Source organism: Vidua macroura, chromosome Z, assembly GCF_024509145.1.
Source record: "Vidua macroura isolate BioBank_ID:100142 chromosome Z, ASM2450914v1, whole genome shotgun sequence".
NCBI classification, from domain to species: domain Eukaryota; kingdom Metazoa; phylum Chordata; class Aves; order Passeriformes; family Viduidae; genus Vidua; species Vidua macroura.
The window spans coordinates 52,733,905-52,757,256 of NC_071611.1; the positions used below are offsets into that span (position 1 = coordinate 52,733,905).

At 40.8% G+C, this 23,352-nt stretch overlaps 1 protein-coding gene across 3 annotated transcripts in view; it reads left to right on the top strand.

The window, feature by feature from the left end:
- Nucleotides 1-15,549, top strand: part of KIAA1958 (KIAA1958 ortholog) — a 71,156-nt gene extending 55,607 nt beyond the window's left edge. For all 3 annotated transcript variants that reach the window (XM_054004133.1, XM_054004132.1, XM_054004134.1), the window contains one exon: nucleotides 14,183-15,549. In XM_054004133.1, the coding sequence (XP_053860108.1) occupies nucleotides 14,183-15,228 (1,046 nt within the window). In that variant the 3' untranslated portion in view covers nucleotides 15,229-15,549. The remainder of the gene's footprint in view (nucleotides 1-14,182) is intronic.
- Nucleotides 15,550-23,352: the final 7,803 nt, after the last annotated feature.

A 23,352-nucleotide genomic window follows, 5' to 3' on the forward strand; every position in this document is an offset into this window, starting at 1 on the left:
CTTCAAGGTGAAAGGAGTCTCTTCACACCTTATGAACTGACAGTTTTGACTATCTTTAGCTCTAACTTCTAAATCACTGTTTATCTATTAAAAATGTGTCAGCCTTGCACATCCCAAAGAAGTGCAAACAAGAAAAAATAACACCTTTTTAGGGGTCTATATAAAGCGTACAGAAAGGCAGAATTAATCCTTGTTGTAATTATTTCAAGCCCCGTGGAACTGTGCCAAGTAGTACAAGAAAAATAATCACATCAAAAGAAATTTACAAAACTCTTATTTAAATAATGTTCTTCCAAGAACACTCAAGCAACTGCTGAACGGTCTCTATATTTGTGGTTTACATACAAAAATTGATGAGTTTTGGCTAAAGTGACTGCTTGAAGTCTATCTGCAGGGACATATGCTGCTGAATGTGGTCAAGTGAACACTTAAATATATGTAGGGGTGAGACAGACTCTTCTCTTTGTGTTGTACTAAAGAGTTCAGAGTCCACTGGTGACTCTTTAGGTCCTATAATTGATATCTATTGCTGTTATAGTCGATGGACTAAAAATAGTAAGTGCTGAGACACATAATTACAAAAAATAGCTTTTTTTTTTTTAAGTTGCTAGGGCCTGGCTTATTTAGAAGAATAAAATTACATCATTATAGTTTTGAACATCAGAAAAAGGAAGCTATTGACATGATTAATCACCTGATCTTGCAGCAGTGATTTGCAAGCCCACTCCTGCCTTTAATTATCTTCATCCAAATGCTGTTAAATTATAATTAATATTTTGGGGGCTGTAGTCTAGAAGTCTAGCTAGACATCTTTATTCTAGAAGTCTAGGTAATGATTACTTACCTTTATAATATTACAAGAGAGTTCTGTTTAAAAGCAGGACAGTAGCATAAAGAGAACAAGTTTAGCCTTGGCAGAGTACTTGTGTAATTGCTTTTATCATCTGGGTGTGCAGCATTACAAACAAACTTTTTAAAAAGAAATGAACCCATAATACTAACAACTCTAATACAAGAGTTGTTTATGTAGCTGTTCCTACAGCTGTTTGTTATGTTTGCAGAAGAACACAGAAATTAAAACTCATAAATTATTACAATATCTTTAGATTTTCACTGTGCTTAAGAAATGTATCAATGTATCAATTTCACATGTATTTTCTTTAGTGAAAATTCCTTTCAGACACAGAAAGCTCATGCCAGCGCTTTTGTATAAGCAGCAATGGACTTTGTCACACAGAGGTTGTCCTAAATACTAAGTGTTTATCACAACAGCTATGCATGCAAAAGATTAGGATGATGCTTTCCTTGATGTCAAGGCTTGTTTCCTCTTTTCAGCATGGACCTCCTCTGAGTGGAACTACTACAGCACAAAGAGACATCTCCTTGCAGCAGTCTTACTGGAGATATAGATATAGATACAGATGTATACATTTGGAGGAAACCATTCATGAGTATTCATGCTGAAAGTAGATTGGTGTGGGAGATGTTTTTAAGGATTAATTTTGTAAAGCATGCCAAGTTCAGCTGATAAACAGTTGAGAATATTCACTGGAGTTCTGCATTGAGGAATTGCATCACTGAGAATTATTAACTCTTCATTTAAATATATATTTTTCATTCTAAGTACCACAGCACAAATAGTATTAAGGAACATGGTGTGTGATACCAGAAGACAAACTGCCCATTTCAATGAATGGCTGTGTTCTGGAGCATCACAGTTCATTTCAGACCTAGGAATATACTCTGTCCCCCATTACCCTAATGTGAAACTCAGAAAAGCAAAAAAATAGAAGACACAATGAAAAGCAGAAAACAATCATTTTTGCAAACCAATATAATTGAGATGCTACGTTATCCCTTTCTCTAGGGTGTCTTACATAGGCAACTGTTTTGTGTGAAGTGCTCTGTTTTATGATACTGTTATATAAAAGAAGAAAATAATGCCTCTGCTGGTTCTAGCTGTCCTGAAAACATAAAGGAAAAAAAAAACAACAAAAAAAAAATTGGACACATCTGTACTGAATATCACTTTAATTTTAGGAAATAGATTATTTAACATGGTGCTTTTGATCAGAGATCAGTTCCTTTGTGTGATCTTTGCCGTTGTTTCCTTTTGGAGCTATTTTCACCTTATGATTTGTGAGTCTTTAAGAAAAAGAGAAACAAGGTAGGGTCAGATTTGGATCTGCACAGAAGATGCAACACAGGAGCCAAGAAAGATGCTGACCCTGGAAAAGCTTCAGGTACTCACTTTACTTTTGTACTTCAGATGGGATGCTGGGAGAAAAAGGGAACACAAGTCTTTATGATTTAGATCAGGACACTTTCTGAGAGTGATTTTCCGCTTTGTGTGAGGCTGGCTAAACAGGGCCTGGAAAGTGATCATTCCCCTGTTTTGGGTAGTGGTGAGACCACACGTCAAATCCTGTGGTTAGTTTTGGGCTCCACACTCCAAGAAAGACATTGAGGTGCTGGAACATGTCCAGAGAAGGGTAACAAGTCTGATGAGGAGCAGCTGAAGGACCTGGGGTTCCTTCACTGGGGTTGTTTAGTCTGGGCAGCCAGGTAGGTGTTGATCTGTTCTCCCAGGCAAGTGACAGGATGAGAGGAAATGGCTTCAAGCTGCACAAGGTGAGGTTGTGGTTGAATATTAGGGAAAATTTCATCATCTAAGAGGTTGTAAAGCATTGGAACAGGCTCCCCAGGGAAGTGGTAGAGTCATCATCCCTGGGAAACTTTTCAAAACCTGTGGATATGGTGTTGAGGACATAGTTTAATGGTGAACATGGTGATTGCACTAGGTGAGTGGTTGGTCTTGATATCTTAAAGGTCTTTTCCAACCTTAACAATTCTATGATTCAATGATTCTATACCTACAAAAGGACTACTTCACATTTGTATTCAAGATCTAAGGTTTTAATAGCGGTAGCCCTTGGGGAGAGCTGTTTTCACCTGTCTCAGTGATGGAAGTATAGCATTTTTGCATAAGCTCTTCTGTAAAGCCAGCATGCAGTGACTACTCATTTCTCCCATTTTCTTCATACCTAAATTATATCCCTCTTAGTGAGTCTTCTTGTGTCATGTCATCTTTTTTTTTTGTGCTTGCAGTGAACCTAGAATCTGCTTGAGCATGAAACAGATCAGTAAAAATATCTGAGTGTATTTTCAATCTCTCTAAGCAAGAGAAAAATTTGGAATACAGAAATCCTTGTTTGAATTTTTCCAGAAAAGAAAACAGAAGCATGATGATATTTTAGGTATTTTATCATGGCTGGCACAGCACAGAGCAGTGCTTGCTAAAACATTCAGATCCTTCAAACAGTGAAACATGATGAAATCTATCTTTCTTTGATAAAGTATGCTTAAATGAAGCATATGCCCATTCCAGGAACTGTTGAAACAGGCTATTAAATCAAAGCCTCAAGAGAGAGAAAGTGGAATAGCTGCTTTCCCTGATGACTTGTTCTTGTTGGGGCACTCCACAGAATGGTCACAGAAAAGCTGCTTTCAGTACTGGTTGTTTTGAACAGCTTGAATGTGGCTGGTGGCCTCTGTGGAACGGTGTGGTGGAGCTGCGTTTTCATTTCCCAAATAAGTCTACTTTTGTCTGGAACCCAGCAATGCTGCCTTTTAAAAATGGAAGGATGCTGCTGATCACACAAATGTTGTGTTAGACACAGCAATTCCTGGGTCATGGTTCCTACTGAATCCTGCCCATGGTGGAAGTGGAGTCAGGGCTTCCTGTATACATGTCTTTTGAAGAGTGCTGCTGAGGACCCTGCTGAGTCTGATTAAAGCTTTGCAATATTAAAACTTTGCTTAATTATACATTGAACATTAAGTGCATTGGCTGCATCTTACTTCTAATATATACCTGTTAATCCCTTTAACTCTAATTGACCAGTAAATGCACATACACACAGAGATATTCTACATGTGTTCCTGTTGATTAAACTGTGAGTGACTGTTACAGTGACACTGTGCTCTGTTGTAGCTTTTCATTAACTTCATAAGTCTTCATGATGAAAACATCACTTGAAACCATACAACAATGGATTAATAATATTTAATCATTGCTTTCTGTTTTGTACTTGGGAAGGAAAAAAATGAAAGAAAAAAGCTGATCTTCTGTTTTGTTCAGAGAAGGAAAAAATGTTTTCTGAGCTATTCTACCCCAGGTCACATCACCCCAGTGGTCACATCACCCCAGTGCAACAGATGAATGTGCTATATTATTTCAATCAGGAAAACTGTACCCAAAGATCAAGCCTGTGAAAAATAAGGATGCTCATCTCTGATCCTTGAACAGCTTGTTTTGATTTTCTGTTTACACTCATTTCTCTTTTCACTGGGTATGTGCCTAATCTGTGCTTTCCTATAGTGACTGGTCAAGCATAGCAATATGAATGAGCCAGAGAAGCATTGATGTTTTTTTATGGGAGAATTTCATTTTGTCCACAGCTTGGAGCACTTGCCTGATTGTTATGGGCTTTGTCCTTCAGCCATGTTGATGTGCCAGCTTATGGAGTTTCTTTCTGTCCTTTGCTCTTGGCAGATGGAGCATTGCCATTTGTCTGGGACTTCATTTCTCTTATGACTGTAAATCCAAGGAAAGAAAATAACAGAATGGAGCACTATTCCTAGCATTACAGAACAGTATTCATGCCTATATGCTGACAGACGTTTTGTTTTTTTGCTAGCAAATTTACATTTTATTTTTCCACTCTGTATAAAGAATTTGCTTTATGCCTCTGTTTCCCTCTCATCCAATTTAAGATAATCCTCAGAAAACTTACAGTCTGACAATAACTTGTTCCATTACCATTCACTTACAGAATTGTTAAATAGATCAGACTGTTTATTGTGCTGGTGTGTATTAAAATAGCCATGTACATGTATAACACATCCACAATTATATTCATTAAACTATGCCCCATGTCATCTCTTATATTAATTGTTCTGTGTCAGTTTTGGTATGAACTCATTCAGTAGCAGGGGAACTGATTGTTCATATCCTATATAGAAAAACAAATTATTTTAATGGAAATAACAATCCTGACAGGAAATTTTTGACAGTGTAAATACAGAAGAGAAATAATAACAATATTCTGAGCAGCAGACAGGTATGTAATTTGTGTATACTCTCCTGAGTGTGTACATAGCTAGAAAACATCTGAAACTCATCATTTTACTTAAGGAGACTTTTCTCAAGTAGAGCTGCAAAATGTGACTAAATATTTACTCAGTCAAACTATGATAAATTAGGCTTAAACACGTATTCAAGGACAGAAAGAAATTAATTGTGCCATGAACAATAATCTGGCTATTGATGAATGTGCTGCTCTTGCAGGTTTGTCTCCTCACTGTGCAAAATTTCCAGCTGCTCCTGCACCTTCTGGGAGCCTTTGTCTTGGCCAATGCCGGGGCATGCCATAGCTAGTTTGGAATAAAGTAGTCTTCAGTCAACCAGGGTGTGTGAGCAGCTGCCTATCACAGTATCTAATGCTTGAGGGCTATCCGTCCGAAAGCTGCCATGTATTCATCTATCTGCCTTCTGCCCAGCTTTGAGTCTTCCCCAGTCTTGTAGGACCTTTGCATTTTAAACTTCCATCCCTTTAATGTGATGAGAGTTGTGTTTGTAAATGTTAAAATGAAGCTCAGTTGTCATTTTTTATAGAGTGTGAGGAGGAGAGAACTCAGCACAAAACAGAAAAGCAGGCTAAAAATCTACATTAGAAGCTGTTTCACTTGAAGTGTTAGACTTCATTCTCTCTGGAGAACTGTGTGAAGAGCTTCTTCTCAAATACTGCTTTCTGAGCCAGTGAAGACAAAAGAAATATGTGTGTTCAAAATGTGCATGGAAATTCCTTATGCGGGTTTGTAAATTGTGAGCTCTTCATAGAATTTATGCCCTTTGTAGCTTGCTTCATTTCTACTGGACAATATACAGTGAAAGGTAAAAACAAATTGGTCTGGCTGAGCAAAATCACCAACAGAGAATTTCAGAAATGATACATCAAGATCTCTAACAAGCCAATTGAAGTACTTTACTTAGTTAAAGATGGTAAGAGAAAAAATAGTGAAATGCTGTTCTTTGGGGTGCATGTGCTGCAATCGCTATTACCAGAAGTAAATGGCATGACCTGCCACCACATTTCGTCTTCTTCTGGCTGAACTAGTAGATAGTTCAGACAGAATATAAAGGGGTACTTTTTTTATTCACTACCAGTGACACTTTAATAAAATAGAGGAAAAATGTCTGCAGTCTTTAATAAGCAATATATCAACCAAGTGCTGTCAGCATGTGTAGAGACTTTGACAGTATGATTTATTATGTTAATTACAGTCATGTGGGCCTCATGCTCTTAAGTCTGAAACTGCTCACATTCTCAGCTTGATTTAAGAATATGCTTTGGCCAAGACTTAAAGTGCAGCTTATTATGATTAAGGTAATAAAATATTTATTGCATTCTTCTTTTCTTTGTTTCTCTGCTTGCTGCCCCAGTTAGATTGACTCATTTTGAAACACTGATATAAATTAGATTTCAGATGATGAGGATTCTCATCTGGTTTTAATCTCTCTTTTTGGTGTTATGTTTTCTTTCATATCCTTTGTTCTTACTCTCTCTTCTCTTCCCCTCATCTTTATTTCTCTCCCATATTTCCCAGTTCTGCTTCTCAGCTGCTGTCTAGAGTGAACCAAAAGCAGTCAAACTTCATAGCCCTGGCTCATCCCTTCCAGACCTCTTGCGTTGCTTTCTCAGCTATGCTTATTAAAGGTTTTTGTTAAATGTGATGACATTAAAGCTGGTGGTACACTGTAGCTGGAAACATGCTAAGCCTCTGGTGATATGAGGTGGCATGTTTTGCATGTTTTACATTAAAATTCTTCTCAGAGAAGACTGAACTGAAAGGGCCCTATTTCTCATTCTTCTTCCATAGGGCTTTCAACTGCAGAGATGCACAAAATTCCAGTGTGCCAAATATTCCAAAATTATATAAATTTATACCTGTGATTTTGTGCAAACCAACCCAGTAGTTAAATTTCTGGCTGAGTAGTCACTGCTTCTGAGATCTGCTTACACATCTATAAATCTGGCTTTTTCTGTAGGAGCATGGAAAGATGGAAAACTTTACAAAAATGTAGACTCTTGATTTTGTTATGCCAGAAATGGATATTTTTGCCATGAGAATGGTATAGTTTTCAAACTATAAACTTAATAAAGGAAGTGTGTCTCACATCTTACGGTTTTACTCTCCTCATTTTCGGTTTTTTCTTCTTGTTTTCTTTCCTTTTTTCAGCTTTTGAATCAAGTCACTGTATACATATAAATATTATTCAGTTCCACCTTCTATACAGATAATGACTTTGTCCAGTTGATTTCTACATAAGCAGATACTTAAGTATAGGGACACCAATTCAGAACACACTTAAAATATGCTTTGTGGAATTGGAAACTTACCTGGGAGAAAAACTGATACTCTGCTGAGTATATATATGTATGCAACAATTTCTAGAGTGGTGCTGAGCCAGGTCCTCTTTGAAAACGAGTGCATCCCTTCTGCTGTGCATCACCCATCTTCCAGTTCTCAGTGTAGTATAGAGCATTACCGTCATTCCTTTAATTGCTTCTGCCATAAAGCATAAAGTAACTAACATACTTTGGAAGGGCAACTTTTCTTTATGTTGCTAAGAAGTCCTAGGTTAAAAAAAAAAATAAATCTGTTTTCCAGAGTTAAATATTAAATCTGAAGAAAATAATTGTCAAAAGGTGTCTCTTTTCTGTAGCTTTAAACTGAAACCAGTACCTGGAGTTTTCTAATGGTGTTAGCCATTAACTCTTTGGAAATTATTAGAATATTATATGGCTGAATACAAAGATGCATGCTTAACATACAGCTGACATTAGCTTCACATTATAGGTAATGTTTTCCCACTTACCAATTCCAGAAGCACTCCAATTTCACCAAACTACCTGATTTGTTTAACCTGAGCTCTAAAAGAATAGAAGTTACATCTTAGAACTGAACATTGTTGAAGGAATTTTGAAAGGATGGAGTTTCACTTTTTTTTTTAGAGCTTTCTAATGGTTTTGGGTTTGTTGTATTGAAGACTCTAAGTATGGCTTTTATATCCTCCACCTCTATGAAGAGTAGTTGAGTCCCTGAATATCAATTATATAAAGGTCCAAATAATTTATTTCTATATGCCTCCTGTAAAGATAGTAGCTATGGAAATAAGAGTGGGATGAGGCATGGCAGGTAAACCTGGAGATGGGTTAGTTACAGGCCAGGTGACTGACTTGGAATGTGCCAGATAAAATAGCAGATTCCAGTCCAGCTGCCAGCTGAGTATATTATGCCTGTACATCATCTAAATACCAGATATATGAGTTTCTGAAAACATTTTCTGTTTCTGATGTTCTCCATGTTGTGTCCAAGCTGTAGCACCCTGCTGTGCATTGTAGCAGTGTTGGGCAAGCCTGGTAGAGCTGGAGTTGGTATACTTCTTCCTGTCAAATGGAGGTTGAATCTGGCTAAATATCCACTGTGAGTACAGAGGAAATACATCCCATTTTGCATTGCAGCAGTTCATGCCAGTGCATCGCAGAACAGCTTCAAAAGGAGATAGGAAACTGTATGGCCTCATAACCACAGAAATGCCACTGAACTGTTCAGTGGAAGAAGGGAAATGCAAGGTAAAAGTGGAATGCAGCACTTCTCTTTTCCACTACCATGATGAAACCAAAACCAGACAATTAGATGAAGTGAACCAACAGGAACATTTTTTTATTTAGAAAATGTATTTTTAGAACCTTTGTGCTGGAATGGCTCAGTTGTCGTATGCATCAGGTGGAGAAGGAATGTAGCCTCATAAAAACTGGGAGCCCTTGGTTCCCCAGGTGCTGCTGTTTTGCACTCATTATCAATTGCTCTATCCACTGCAAAAAAAAAAAACCCAAAAACAACTGGTGACACAGTTAGTCAAAGCAGAACATAACTTCTTAATCCCTTGTCATAGCTACAGATTTTTTGACATCTAAGAATTGTGCAGAAGTCCCATTAATATCGATCTGTATTTTATTGTTGGCTTTGCCAGCAGTCAAACTGCATCTCAAATCTTTTGAAGCTGTTGTGAGAACGTAGTGAAAGAGAGAACAAACTGGAAATCAGCTGCAGTGTCTCAATGGGTATTCATTATCAGGCCATTCTATCAGACCTTGCAAAAAAGTACAGGTCACTAAAGTCTATTTTAGTGACTTTACTTCATGGAGATACCAATGACTAAATATTCCCATACTCGGTTTGTTTGCAGTCTATGTCCTTTTTCCTTTGATATAATCTAAAGCTTTATAATTTTAGAATCATAAAACATTTTCCAGATAATTTCATTGGAGGAGGTTAACTGAATAGAAGTATAATATTTTGCCAAAAACAGAGTGTCTTTCATAAGTGGATATTAATTAATTCTCTAATACTACAGATTTTCCATGCTAATGAAAGCCTTTTCTGAAAATGGTAAACTAGAGTTTACATTTTAAATGTTAAAATAGAGTTTATATAGTGGGAACAGGGAACTTTAACTGTTAAACAGAATTTAGTAACATCAGAGGGGTAGGGCAGAAATTCAAGAAAAAATACAGAAGCAATTTCTTCTACTTAATCTCAAGATGTTTCTGCAAATGTTTAGAGCCACTTCTGCTGTTTAGGACACCTTCTGTTCTTATCCTCACCCTCATTTTTGGCAGCATGACATGAGAATGGTATCCACTGGTTTATTCTTGTGATATGGTGAAAACCAGTTGTCAGCTTTTTAAGTTTGGCATGCAGAACAAGTACTAATATTCCAGGATGCCATGGTATGACAGTGGTATTTAGCTGGTTCTGACAGGGAGGCAATAGCACAACTTCCAGGGAGGCACATTTGTCAGAGGCTCTTGCAGCTGTTCTGCATTGTGACTTGGCTATAACTCCCTTGCACAATAGTGTGACCTCTGCTCACTGAGACTGTAGATTTGAGAGTTTTGTTTTCCTATAGATACCTTCTTGAAACAGGAAGGAACAGGAGAAACAGGTAGGAGCAGGCTGTGGTTTACTTGAACAGTTTAAATGGCCTGCATATTGCCACGGCCCAAAAGCTGAATATCACTACTTTTCAGTAACTGCAAAACAGGGGCAAGAGCCAACCTATAAGGTGCTGGGGAGTAGAGAGAGGACACTTAGCTCCGGAATAGAGATATGTGGTGCTTTGTGTGAGGTTAACTATGCTTTTTCACTTGTATGAAAGCATATTGGTGAAAGCAGGCCTGCTGCAGAGGCATTTTCCTAGGCAGGACAAAAATTTGGCAGAGAAGACTTCAGCTGGTGACGTGATTACCACCAAGAAAACCTGCCTTACTTTTAATGTACATCTGTGACATCTCACTGCTTACCATATGCAGAGTTTAAGACTTTTTGCAATAATAACTCAGGTTTGTGACTCCCTCTCTGATGTACAAATGCCCTCTGAACATTAACCATCTGTATCTGTCTGTCATGAAAGCAAGTGCCTTTCCTCCTGCCATATGTAATTACAGAGGTTATGTCCTTTTCAGGGAGTCCAAGTGTGTGTATGTGTGTGAGCTGAAATTAAAACAAGCCTGAGTTTGATAACTCTGCTGATAATATTAAGTCTTGGCTGTGTTAAAATCAGATTATGAAAAGATCAGAAAACAGCCGTTCCTCTGTGGGAGAGATCATCTGATGGCTGTGGGCTAGGCTGGGACATCCACTCCCACTAGGTTGTCTGTTTAATCTCTGCCTGGTCACTTTATCTCTTTCACTTCATTTGAGCTAGAACATCTTAAGTGCTCATTACTTTTTCAAACTCATAGTTGGGAGTTTACCCTGGACCCCCCAAGTAAGGTGGGTTTTACTGTCTTTTTCTGCCACACTCTGGTTTTCTTGGAAAGGAAACTGTGGTATGGGATATGATAAGAAACACAAGAGCTAAACCAGGTCCTTTGTGCAGTGATGCAGCTGAGGGAGAAGAACCTCAGGAAATGTATCTCCAATTCATTTTTTTATGCTTCTGCTTGTAATCTGTAAAACAGGGGTAACAGCACTGCTAATTCCAAATACTGCATTATGACAAGGAAAAGACACTAAGAATAGTTTGGCTTCATAGATCAGTGATGACAATAAATTTTGGTTGATTGGTTCTGACCAACCAGCTGAGAGAAATTAGGCTGTTACATGAGAGTATTTGTATTCCTCAAGCCTAACAGCAGAGACATACAGAAGACTATAAGAAAGGTGAAAGCATATGTAACACCTCCTCATTCTCCTATCCCACATCAGTCTGCAGCTTGGGGATGTTCTGATATCGAGGTGTTCTCTAGGAGCACTTGGTGGCTTTTTTTTCTGTGCTTTTACCCACTTTTGGAACCCATGCACACTGAAGAGTTGATGATACACTGAGTAGTAGAGGTTCAAGAGCAAATAGGTTTATGTTTGCAGTAGTCAAGGAACTAATGTAGATCCCTACCAGTGTTTCCAGTAGTTTCCACCACCTCCACAGAACATTAAAAAGAACTTTGATCTTTATTCAGCAAGATCAGCAAAGTGAGACAAAGCAAACATCTAGGAACTCTTCCATGGGAAACTCCCCACATTTATGCCATGCTATATGATACCCCACCAATATTTGAGTGGTCTTGCAGGAAGAGAATAATCTATTACTACTACTTCAGCCTGGATTCTCAGCCAAAGTGGAGGTAGCTCTCCTGATGTGGCTGCAAGAAAATCTGACCCATTCTTTTTTAATATTTCCCACCTGCCTTGTGAAGTAGCACACAACACACCAGTGCAGGAACGCAGTGTTTCTGGGGTATTGTTTTCATAATGTAAGTTGGGGGAATCTTTAATTCAGCATGGGTTTTATAACTGTTAGCTGCAGATAGGGCAATTTCCTTTGCAGATTAAGGAAAGATGCTGTAACATACATGACTGACTGGGTGTCACTGCTGTGTTGTGACAGGCTACCCTCTAAGAAGAAGTGATTGATGACATTTATAAAACTGAGCCATTATATGTGCTGTTTATATTGAAATAGAACTTTGGATGTGGGCTGTCAGTCAAAGCAATGATTACTTACACAGTTCTATAAGAAGTGGTGGTGGGTGCAGTGAACAAAATACCAGAGTAAATGTTTGTTTTGGAGCTTTGAACAGGGCTGTCTCTTTGTTTCCATCCTGCATCTAGCCACACTAAAAGGATCTATTATGTACATTGCCTAGAGCATGAGGCTTCACTGCAGGCTTCGAGGAGCTCTTTGATATTGACATCAGTATTAAAATGAGTTTCTGAATCAGGCAGGTGACCTTTCTTGTTCCCCTGGAGCACAGTTCAAGCAAACCTCAGTTTTTTGTGGCAGCATTTCTTCCTGCCTACAGAAACCCCCACAGGCCTCAGTTGCAGATACCCACTTCTCTGTACATTGCAGAGGATTTGAGATACCTGGGTGAGTGGTGTGGATGCAGGATGCCTCTCTCTGAAGACACAGGACCTGCTCCTGAGGGTTACAAGCTCAGTCCTTCTTCTGTCCTGGGAAGTCCTGGACCAAGTCATTCCCTGTGCCTCTGTCTGCAGGTGTGGTATGGAGGTGGTGGGATGAACTTTCTTGAGAGGTAACTCTGTAGATTGGTGGAAGGAGAAGCTGCACAGCTCTGCACCAGTGTTTCCGGCACCACATGAAGGTGAGGTAGGGAAGGAGAGACTGCCTTCCTTTCTCTGCTGCCTTCTCCCCTGTTAATTGGCTTGCAGGGAAGAGAGGAGTGTCTGAACACTGGTGCAAAGCCGTGGGTGTGCTACACAGCCTGCCATAAGATTGACCTGATTGGCAGAGAGGAAAGGGAACTTCACCTGGTCTCGTATCACTTTGTGTGTGTATCTCGGGTGGGAGACACCTGGTGAGGGCTGCTATGGCACTGCTAAAAGGATGCCAGAATGTATAGGTTTTGCAATGAGACCAAATAGAAAAGAACTTGGGATTTTTCCCCCTCTTTTGCTTATTAAGTGGAAGAGAGACAAAAAGTGTTCCACATATAATTCCAGAAAATATTTAAATAATTGATTTTTTCCTTATTTGCCTTTGTTTTTAATTTTCTAAAACCATTAAGATTTATCACATTTAGAATGATAGTTCCACATGTATGCTTTAAGTAAGCTGCAGTCTTGTTCAAACAGATTGTCTGCACATGCCAAGAAAACAGTCCTTAAAACACGTAGTATATAAGGCTTTTCCTTTTTATGCTTCTCTTATGGTCAGCCAGAAAATCAGCTGTCAGTAACAGCTATCATAGTGGTAGCATCTGAATATTGTGTTTTGATATGACATTGATTATAAGGATCTATGAGGATAGCCTGTTAAATATAAAATTGTTTCTAGAATTTGATTTTTATGCAAAATGAAAAGACAATTGTACTTGTTCTATCAAGGTACAATTTGATGACATAGAGAGGCTGTATAATCATGGTTTTTTACCATGTTTTCTGATGTGAACATATTGACGATATATTCTTTATTCTTTTACTATTCTTTTATTTGTAAATTGTACATTGCTCTGTAGTAATTTTACCTGTCTTTTCCATAGGATATGCTGCCTTATTTTGTACTGTACATTCTGACTATATTTATTTCACTCTTTAAATTTGTGTCTGATTAAAGATAAATATTACCATCATAAATATGATGTTTTAGCTCTTTTTTTTTTTTTCTGTAGGAAAAAAAATGTAACCAGTACAACCTCTGGTTTCACAAATGAAACAATTCAGAGTGGGCTTATTCCTGAGTTTGGGCCTTGCACACAACATTGGGATCCACAGAAAATCTTTCCACCTTGCCTTTGTTGTGAAAAGCCTGTTGCCTTTAATCTCAATACTTTCCACAAATCTCTATGCACAATACTGTGCCCCAGTGTCATGACGAGCTCACTTAGTTTTTTATCATATAGTATGTTATTTGTTACACTGAAGTTGGCTTTTTAGTGATATGACAGGTATGTAAAGATGTTTACCAGTGCTCTTTGTGAACTTGATTTTAAATTCTTTCCTTTTTGAGGAAATTTGCTTTAGGAAAAACTGCATCACATAAACTCACTGCTTCTGCTTTCTCTTTTCTCTCCCATTCTTCCTCTTCCAGACCAGGATGAGAGAGCAGCAGAGCTCAGCAGGGAGCAGAATGAGAAGACCATTCGCAGCACGCAGACAGCTCTCCGCAATTTCCGAGAATTCCTCATTTCTAAGTACCCATCTGAGACCCGTGAGATCTATGTCATCCCCTGCAAAGAGCTTGATGCCTATCTTGCGTCGTTCTTTGTGGACGCCAGACAAAAGGATGGGTCTGAATATGAGCCAAACAGTCTGGCCAACTATCAGTGTGGACTGGAGCGGTATCTCAAAGAGCACAGGTATGGATACAGTATTACAAGGGATAAGGAATTCAAGAGGTCCCAGGAAGCTCTAAAGCAAAAGCAGATAGAGCTGAGGTGTAAAGGCAAAGGAAACAAGCCACACAAATCCATGAAGCTCACTTTTGCTGATGAGCTTATCCTGCGCAAAAGAGGCTTATTGAGCAGGTACAATCCTGAAGGGCTTCTGAACCTAGTATGGCTGAACAACACGAAGGCATTTGGACACTGTACGGGTTTCCATGGGTCCACCCTCAAGTGGGGAGACATCCGGCTGCGGGTGACAGAGACTGGGTTGGAGTACCTGGAGTGGATGGGGCCAGACAATGGGGATGTGAGTACCAAGAGCAAGAGAGGAGGGACAGACTCGCGGGTGTACGCCACGCAGCACTCCCCGCAGACCTGCCCCGTGCAGGACTACAAGGAGTACGCCCAGCGGCGCCCTCCGGCCATGCGCTACGAGGATGCACCTTTTTACCTGTCCATCAAACCCGTTGTCAATTTGGCTGCACTTCACTGGTACAATTGCCAAGCCCTGGGGAAAAACAAGCTTGCCAAGATGGTGAAGACAATGTGTGAGAAAGGGAACATCCCTGGCCGCAAGACTAACTTCAGTGTCTACCAGAGCTGCAGCACCCTCTCAGAAGCTCAGAGCAACCAGCTGGTGCTGATCTGCAATAACTTGAGCCAGCAGGCTGCCCAGTCCATGGCAAGCCACTCCAATACTGGCAACTTTATAGTGTCAGCATCCTATGACTCGTCATCTGACACGGCTTGAAAGAACACTGAACACTTTTTTCTTTTCCTTTTTGTTTCAAGCATTGAATTTGTGCTCAATAATACATATCAGCTGTGATTGTACACTATTCCCCCTCTCACCTCCCTCTCCAGTGTTAATTCGCTTTATAAGAATATATAAACATACAATATATTTTTCTTTCTACAAATAAGTCAACAGAAATACTTTAGTATTACTAACAGTATTTATAGTGTTAAGGCAAAAATGAAAGGTACTTATGGGTTATAATACGAATGCAGATTTTAGAAGGATAAAAATGGTTCTCAGGCAACACAAAATAGACTGAAAATACCATTTTTAACATGCACATATTAATGAGAGTAAATCCCCAGCAATTCTGTTCTAAAGTATTTTTTCAACTAGTATTGTAACATGACCTCCCACAGTGGAGGAGACAAACTTAACATTGGCTGCTGCTTCTTACCTGCTAGCTTATTCTTGATCAGCAAGACCAAGAAATAAGAAATATATCAATATAAGTTCACAAAACCATTTACAGCATTTTTTGTCTGTTTTTATTACGTTTCCTGAGGCTCATTTACACTACAAAAATCCTGAAGTCAGCTAAATGCCATTTTTAACTTGGATATGTTGATTTTTTGGGATCAAAATGTTGCTGGTGTTTAGGCTAAAAAGTATTGTTTTCAACAATATGCAAAAGTATAATGGCAAAACCATTGTCATACATAATTTTACCTCTTTAAGCATAGGTTTTTAGTATTTTATCAGTGTGTATATGTAATATAAAATCTATTGACATAGAGCACTCTTTCAGTATTTTGGGAAAACCAACAGTACAGAAAAATCAGCAATCTTATCCCAGCTGTACAGAAAAATAGCATCAACTATGTCTTAAGCCATCATTTGAAATCCACAAAAGAATAGAGAGTGTAATGATATTTCTACAGAAATTTTTAAAGAAATCGTACAGAGAGGTAAAAAGCTGGATCGTTTTAAGATATGGAGTACAAATTTAACTTAGCTACACATCATCTGTTTCCATTGCAGATGATGGAAAATGTGCATGTGAATCTGAAGGCAGAATTTGGACCTTAAAGCCTTGAAATAACAAGTTCTGCTGTTCTACTTTGTAGTGTAGTTGTTCTACTACAAGTATGGGAAAAACACCAAAAAATTCTCTATTTCAGTGAGCAGTTATAATTCTTGACACTTAAAATTAGGAACAGTACTATTCAGATAAATAAAAGTTTAAATTCCACAAGGATATGCTAGGGCTGTGGTGAGGCTTTAGACAAGTGTGCTGGGGTAATCGAGTGCCTGCTGAAGTCAATGAAAGAGACAACCTTGGCTGACTTCTGCTGGGTATTGGACCAAACAGCCTTTGGAGAGGCTTTCTTGTTTTGCAATTTTTAATGTATTTCTTTATGCTTGTTTGTCTGTATTTCTTCACATTCCTGCATATCCTTCAAATTCTTTAAATATGCAACTGTGCAATGACTTTAATCATCACTAATTCCAAAGAAGAGGTGAAAGAAAGGCAACAAATAGAAGTAAGCCACCTAGTACCTATAACCTTTTTTTTTTTTCTGTGTTCCTAGGATGAAATAGTCCTGTGTGAGAGGGAGGTGGCAGAGTGTCTGCACCTCACTTAAGCCTTACTGAAAGTATATTTTGGGGATGAAATAGGTAGCAGATGTGGCACTGAAAAGTCTTAAGGGCAGGGATTTCCACTATAATAAATATCTGTCCTCCCAGGAAGCTTTATGCAGGTGACACCACCTGGCTGTGATCTCTTTTTTTTCCACATGTAGCAAGGCTGGTAAAAAGTCCAGTTTTCTATGTCTGACACTCCATGGTAGTGTAGCCACTAGTTCTACAGTCTTCCATTTACCATCCGCCATCTCTCAGGGTAGGCAGTGGATTGGTGGGCACAAGCAGTTGTTCATATTATAGAGCCCTCCTTTTGTAGCTTGGCTTTGGGACTTGAGGCCAAATTATGACTCTGCTGAAGGGATTGCAAGCTATGTCTGTGACTTTCAGTGCTGTGGCATATCTGACTTGGTGAAGGAGACAGAAGCACAGAGAGATTTCAGGTGAAGCCAGAAAGACAGCTATCCAGTTTCCGGATGAGGCCAGACATATGATTGCTCTTTGTACTTCCTTGCCTTTTCACAGCAGTGCTTTTAGTGTGATACGGTGAAAAATAGTTTTGTAAGACCAGTGTTGCTCTGGGATTTCTTTACTGCTTTCCACTGAGGACTCACAGAGTGGTGCTTAATAGGTGCTGGAGTGTGAGCATTCTGTGCCAAGGACCTCTCTCAAAGCGCCAGGTGAGAGCTCAACCATGGAGTTGACCTCTAGGGAAGTCTGGTTTCTGTTTCTCCCCACTGGTATTCATCTCAACACTTCCCAGTGACAGCTATTGCAGTATCTGACATAGTTCCCTATATTTCCTTTCCTGTTCTGCAGTGAGGGGATGGTATCAGCTGGCCTTTGTGGGGCAGCAGATCTGTTTCCTACCTCTCCTCCCCTGCCCAACCCACCCCTTTACTCTAAGGAGGCCGGTCCCTGGTTGTACATGTGCTGTGCTGCAAGCAGCTCTTTGAAGTGTTGCTTCACATCAGTGCTGTAATTCAGCCTCAACACAGATCTCAGAAGAAAGAAGACTGGCACTTCTGGGTTTTGAACTGAGAGGTCAAAAGAAGCATTTCCCATTACTTTTTGACTCTACATGCTGCCTAAATTGTTGATTACTACAGTATTAGGATGGTTTGTGCTGATGTCCAGCAGCAATGAGGCAGCATCTCTCGTACCTTGACTTAGCAGGGCACATGACCAACTTTGCTTGTCTGGTTAGGGGATAAGCACTGGAGTGTGTGTGCTTATTGTGATAGCCTCGATATTACCATGAGGGAGGCCAGGGCCCAACTTGAATTATATCTGGCCAAGGACGTCAAGGACAACAAGAGGGATGTCTGCAAATACATCAATAACAAAAAGAAAAGGAAGTATAATATGGGCCTGTTACTAAATGAAGGAGGGACCCTGGTAACAGAGGACGTAGAGAAGGCAGAGTTACTACCTTTGCAATGGTCTTCACTGGCAACACCAACCCTCTGGGATCTCTGACCCAGGAGACCAGGGTAAAGGAATGTTGGAAGGGAGGTCAAGGAGGGAAAAGTGTTGAAGAACACTTAGACATCCACAAGTCCATGGACCCTGACAGGATGCATCCACAAGTGCTTAGAGATTTGGTGGACACCGTACCTGAAGCTGCTCATGGTCACCTTTGAAAGGTCATGGAGAGATGCAGATCGAAGAAAGCAAATGTCACCTCGGTGTTCAAAAGGAAAAAAAAGGGAGCCCAAGAAATTACTGGCTGATTAGCTACACCCCAATCCCTGGAAAGGTGAGAAAGTGCCTCATTCTGAAGGCCACTTCTATCCACAGGAGAAGGTGATAGTCAGCATGGATTCACTAAAAGGAAATCATGCTTGACCATCCTGATTTGCTTTTTATAATTAAAAAACTATGTGGATGGATGGGGGGAGAGCAGCAATCTTGTCTACCTCAGCTTCAGTGAGGCTTTTGACACTGTTTCTCATAGGCAAACTCAGGAAGAGTGAAATGAATGAGAGGACAGGGAGGTGGATTGAAAACTGGCTGAACAGCAGATCCCAGAGTCACAATCGGTGGCACAGGCTCAGGAGGCCTGTTCCTAGTTGTGTCTCCCATGGTCCAATAGTGGGCCCAGATTTATCCATCAATGACTTGGATGAAGGGGCAGAGGCCTCCTCAGCAATTTCACTGACAACACAAAGCTGGGAGGACTGACTGATACCCCAGAGGGCTGTGCAACCCTTCAGAAGGACCTCAAAAGCCTGGAGAGATGGGCACAGAGGAGCCTTCTGAAATTCAGCAAAGACAAATTCAGGGTCCTGCACGTGGGGAGGAACAACCCCAGGCACCTGCACAGGCTCGGGGTGACCTGCTGGGAAGCAGCTCTGCGGAGAAAAGCTGGGGGTCCTGGTGGACAACAAGCTCGCCATGAGCCAGCAGTGCCCTGGTGGCCAAGAAGGTCAGTGGTATCCTGGGCTGCATTATGAAAAGCATTACCAGCAGGTTGAGGCAGGTGATCCTGCCCCTCTACTCAGCCCTGGTGCAGCTTCACCTGGAATGCTGTGTCCAGTTCTGGGCTCCTCAGTACAAAAGAGACATGGAGCTCTGGAGCAGGTCCAGCGGAGGGCAACAAAGATGATTAAGGCACTGGGGCATCTCTCTAATCACACACAGGAACAGATTGCCCAGAGAAGACTCACCCTCACTGGAGATACTCAAGAATTATATGGAAACAATCTTGTTCTGTATGCTTTAGGATGACCCTGCTTGAACAGGGAGCTTGAAACAGATGACACACAGTGGTTCCTTCCAACCTTACCCATACTCTGATTCTGTGATTATAGGAATAGTTTTGTTCTGCTTTGTGATGTCTGTAGTAACTCCATCAGTGCTGATGGCAGATTGCCTGGTAAGTTCTGGCGGGGCAGTCCACACAGACTACTTGTTGAAGAAGTTAAACACATATGAACAGAATATGATACCCAAGTAATATAGTACAAAAATAAGCTTACTAGTTTTGAAGGACATTTAATACAACCTATTATTCAGTCTTTATTTGTGGACAGTTAAAGGAATTAAGTGACCACAGTTTGTCTAATTACCATTTGTATGGAGGCTGTGAAAGGTTATTAACTGTCTGGGAGGGAGACTTTGGGTTTAAGCTGCTCTGGTGGTTTTGTCTAATACTAGTAGGAGAGTATGTGTCATAATTTTAGGTGAAAGAGGACAACTCAGTTATTTGCAGTTTTGATTGAGGGTATCACACCTGCTTTGGCAGCAAGTTGCAAGCTCACAGCGATGGTGTGCAGCTTCCCTGGTGCTAAAATACAGCCATACAGCAGTGTGGCCAGGGGCTAGTGCTGCCAAGTCTTACCATCCTATCCCTCTGCCTAAATGAAGAACTGTGGTCTACAGCCTTGGCTCTTGTTGCTAAGCACCTCTTACCATGAACTGAAGGGCAGCTGACAAGACACTGTCCTGCTCCTGTCCAGCACAGGCTGTATGATGGTGATTGGGTGCAGTGGCTACAGTGAGGTACTGCAGATGGGTGGCTGCACTCCTGCTTACATCATACTCCGATGTAAAAGCTGAGCTTTTGCCCCATAGTGAGGCTGTGATTTCCTTAAGATGAGGATAGCTGGCTCCAAAATGGGGCTTGCTTTTCTCCTTTCTTTTTCCTTTCTTTTTTTTTGTGCCATTCACCTTTCTTTGACTTGATGTTAGACCTCGTCAGTGAGTGATTTCAACTCAGCTCCCCAGCAGAAAACACAGCAAAAAGAAGGGGAAAGTCAGATAATTTTTCTGCCAATGTACTGAGCTGAATCTGCTACAAAATTAAGGTGCAGACCCTCGGGGAGACAGAGGATGGTGTTTGTCTACCAGCATCACAGAGTCATTAGCCTGGCTCAGCTACTTCATCCCGTTAGAACCCCATCAAAAGGATTACGCAGATTCAGTCTCTTCTGGATCATTTGTAGATGTATTAGATGCCATCAGAATTATCTACTGGCTTTGGGGAGATTTTCTCAGTGCTATTAAGAGCAAAATTTGTCCTTGGACTTACGATAAGAGGCTGAGTGCCAAAGCACTGGCCTACAAAGTGCAAAGGGGTCTGCACTAATGTTAGTGCTGACTTTCCCACGTGGCCTTCTCAGGACACCACAATAAGAGTCAAACATGGGGATTATATGTGGATGTCACTGGACTGATTTGGATGCAGTTGTGCACAATACATGCATTTGGATCTGTTCACATGATTGCACATGTAGATGGGCAGAGCTGTGGACACTTCAGATGGTGTAAGCTCTGTTTTTTTAGTCATCCGTGCATGTATTTATGATGTTGTTGTTTTGCACAATGTTACATGTCTTCATGCAGTTAGTTGAAACCGAAGTCTGTGATGCCTGGGTGTCACAAATTGCCTGTTTTATTTTTAAAAATGTATTTATGCAACAAAATGTATTTTTAAGTGCAGAAGAATGAAATATTGTCATGAACTACACTGTAAACTACGCTGTAAATTCCAAGGGTTACCTAAAATAACAGCACATATCTTGTTCACTTGCATAATGCAATAATTCTATGATAGCAGCATCAGGGCTACTGACATAGAGGATAATCTAACAATGGAATCTGTGTCCCTGTTGCACATTCTCCTTTATGAAGCGTATCAACACTTTCAAGCTCTTTTTAGAAGTTGCTATGGACTGATACTCAGTCTCTACAAAATTGTTACCCTGTTAGAAAGCTGTGTAGAGAATGACACACAAGCAGTGTTGTACTGTTGTGTGTTTGTGTCTTAGATGTTTGTGACCGAATCTTGTTCTGCTGTTTGCGCAAGTGATGTAGGGTGGTAAGATGGGGATCAGAAAGAGCAGGTGCTGTGTCACTCTAGAGCCCAGGCTGCCCTAAGGACTGAGACAGCCTTAAAGGAAACTGAGATTCCTATTGCACTAGGTTTCTTCCTGTTCAGCTCATATTTTACCCTTTTTTGTCATCATGTCTGTGTACATCCCATAAGTGAATTGACTGACCTGGCTAGGCACCTGTGGTGCATGGGCTGATCATTCCATATAACAGTTAGCTGCAAATGTTTGTGATTGACTGATCTGCCCCAACCCCAACAGCTCCATTCCTCTCACCTTTCCTGATCCTCAGATATTCCTCCTTCCTGGTGTCTGCACTGTGGGGCAGGGAGACCACTTTGTGCAGGGCTGCTCTTGGCTGGGAGCCCTGCCCATCAAGTGACCTTGTACTTTGGGGATAACACGCTCAGGGCAGACCACCTTGCATGGGATATGTGGGGTTATGGGATACTGTGTGTGAGCACTCTGGAGGCTCGCAACTCTCATGCTGGAAAGCACTCCCCTCTTCTGCTTTTTGTGAGAGGCTTTCAAGTCGTGAAATGAGATTAAATTTATTCCTGTGTGGAGGACCAGGCCCACGTCTGTGTGCTGTGTAGCCCTCCACTGACATAATGGACTGACAAATAGGACTGAGATGACTGGTCCTCAACAGTATGCAACTTTTGGGCTCCCTCAGTCATGGAGAGGAGTTCAGCTCATGGTGCAAACAACAGGGCATTAGGACCCATCCAGCTCCCTGAACTTCCAGAGGCAGTGTGAACGTGTGTTAAAAAAGAGAACCTACAGGATGCAGAATTGTCATTTTATTTTCCTGAAATGAGCCAGTTCATCCCTCTGGGTTGGTGTAGAGAAGGACTTCTCACCATGAAACATGGCAGGAAATGGGTCTGCTCTTTTTAATGAGGCTTCTTTGCTAAATGTCACCATGGAGAGACAGCTTCTTTGCTGTCATTGTTCTTAAGGGGCAGGATGTATTTTCTCTTATTTCTCTGCTTTCCTGTATGTGCTGAATCTGCACTCAGAAACAGTGGAGAGAGGAGACCATCCATTGTAAAGCATGGCTATATTCCTAGCCAGAAATTTGGTACTATGCTTTCTGGTGATGGTCCCCATGCTGAGCCATGTCTTGGTGGTTGTGGACACTGTAATAGCTGGTGTCTTCCAGCTGTCTGTTTGCTCTGTGCAGAGCCAGCATGAAGGTTGCAGCATGATGCTCCAAAAACAGAGAGCCCAAGAGCAACTTTTCAAGGACACACCTATCAGCTGGGCATGTGCAAGCCAAGAAGGGAGAAGGCCTTAAGCACAATTAAATGAAATTAAATTTCCAAAGGACAGCATGTGAAAAATACATGAGGCTGTGCTTGATCTCTTCAAGGGTTTTGGAAAGCTAAGGGCCCCCAGGGACATCAGTGCTCCACCTCTTTCAGAGGAGCGTAACTACAGCTGGTGAAGGAGTGGCCTTCTGAGGACAAGTCCTTGTTTTCTGAGCCCCCAGTGACTTGTATGGTTGCACTGCTTCCAGCTGCACTCCTGCAAACCAGGTTCCAGCCTGTTCCTCCCCACTGCACTGTGACTGGTGCCCTGCAAAGCCCTGTTGCCATTGTTCTCCAGCACCTTGACTCTTCCTGGAAGCAGCAGAGAGGCATTTACAGTGGAA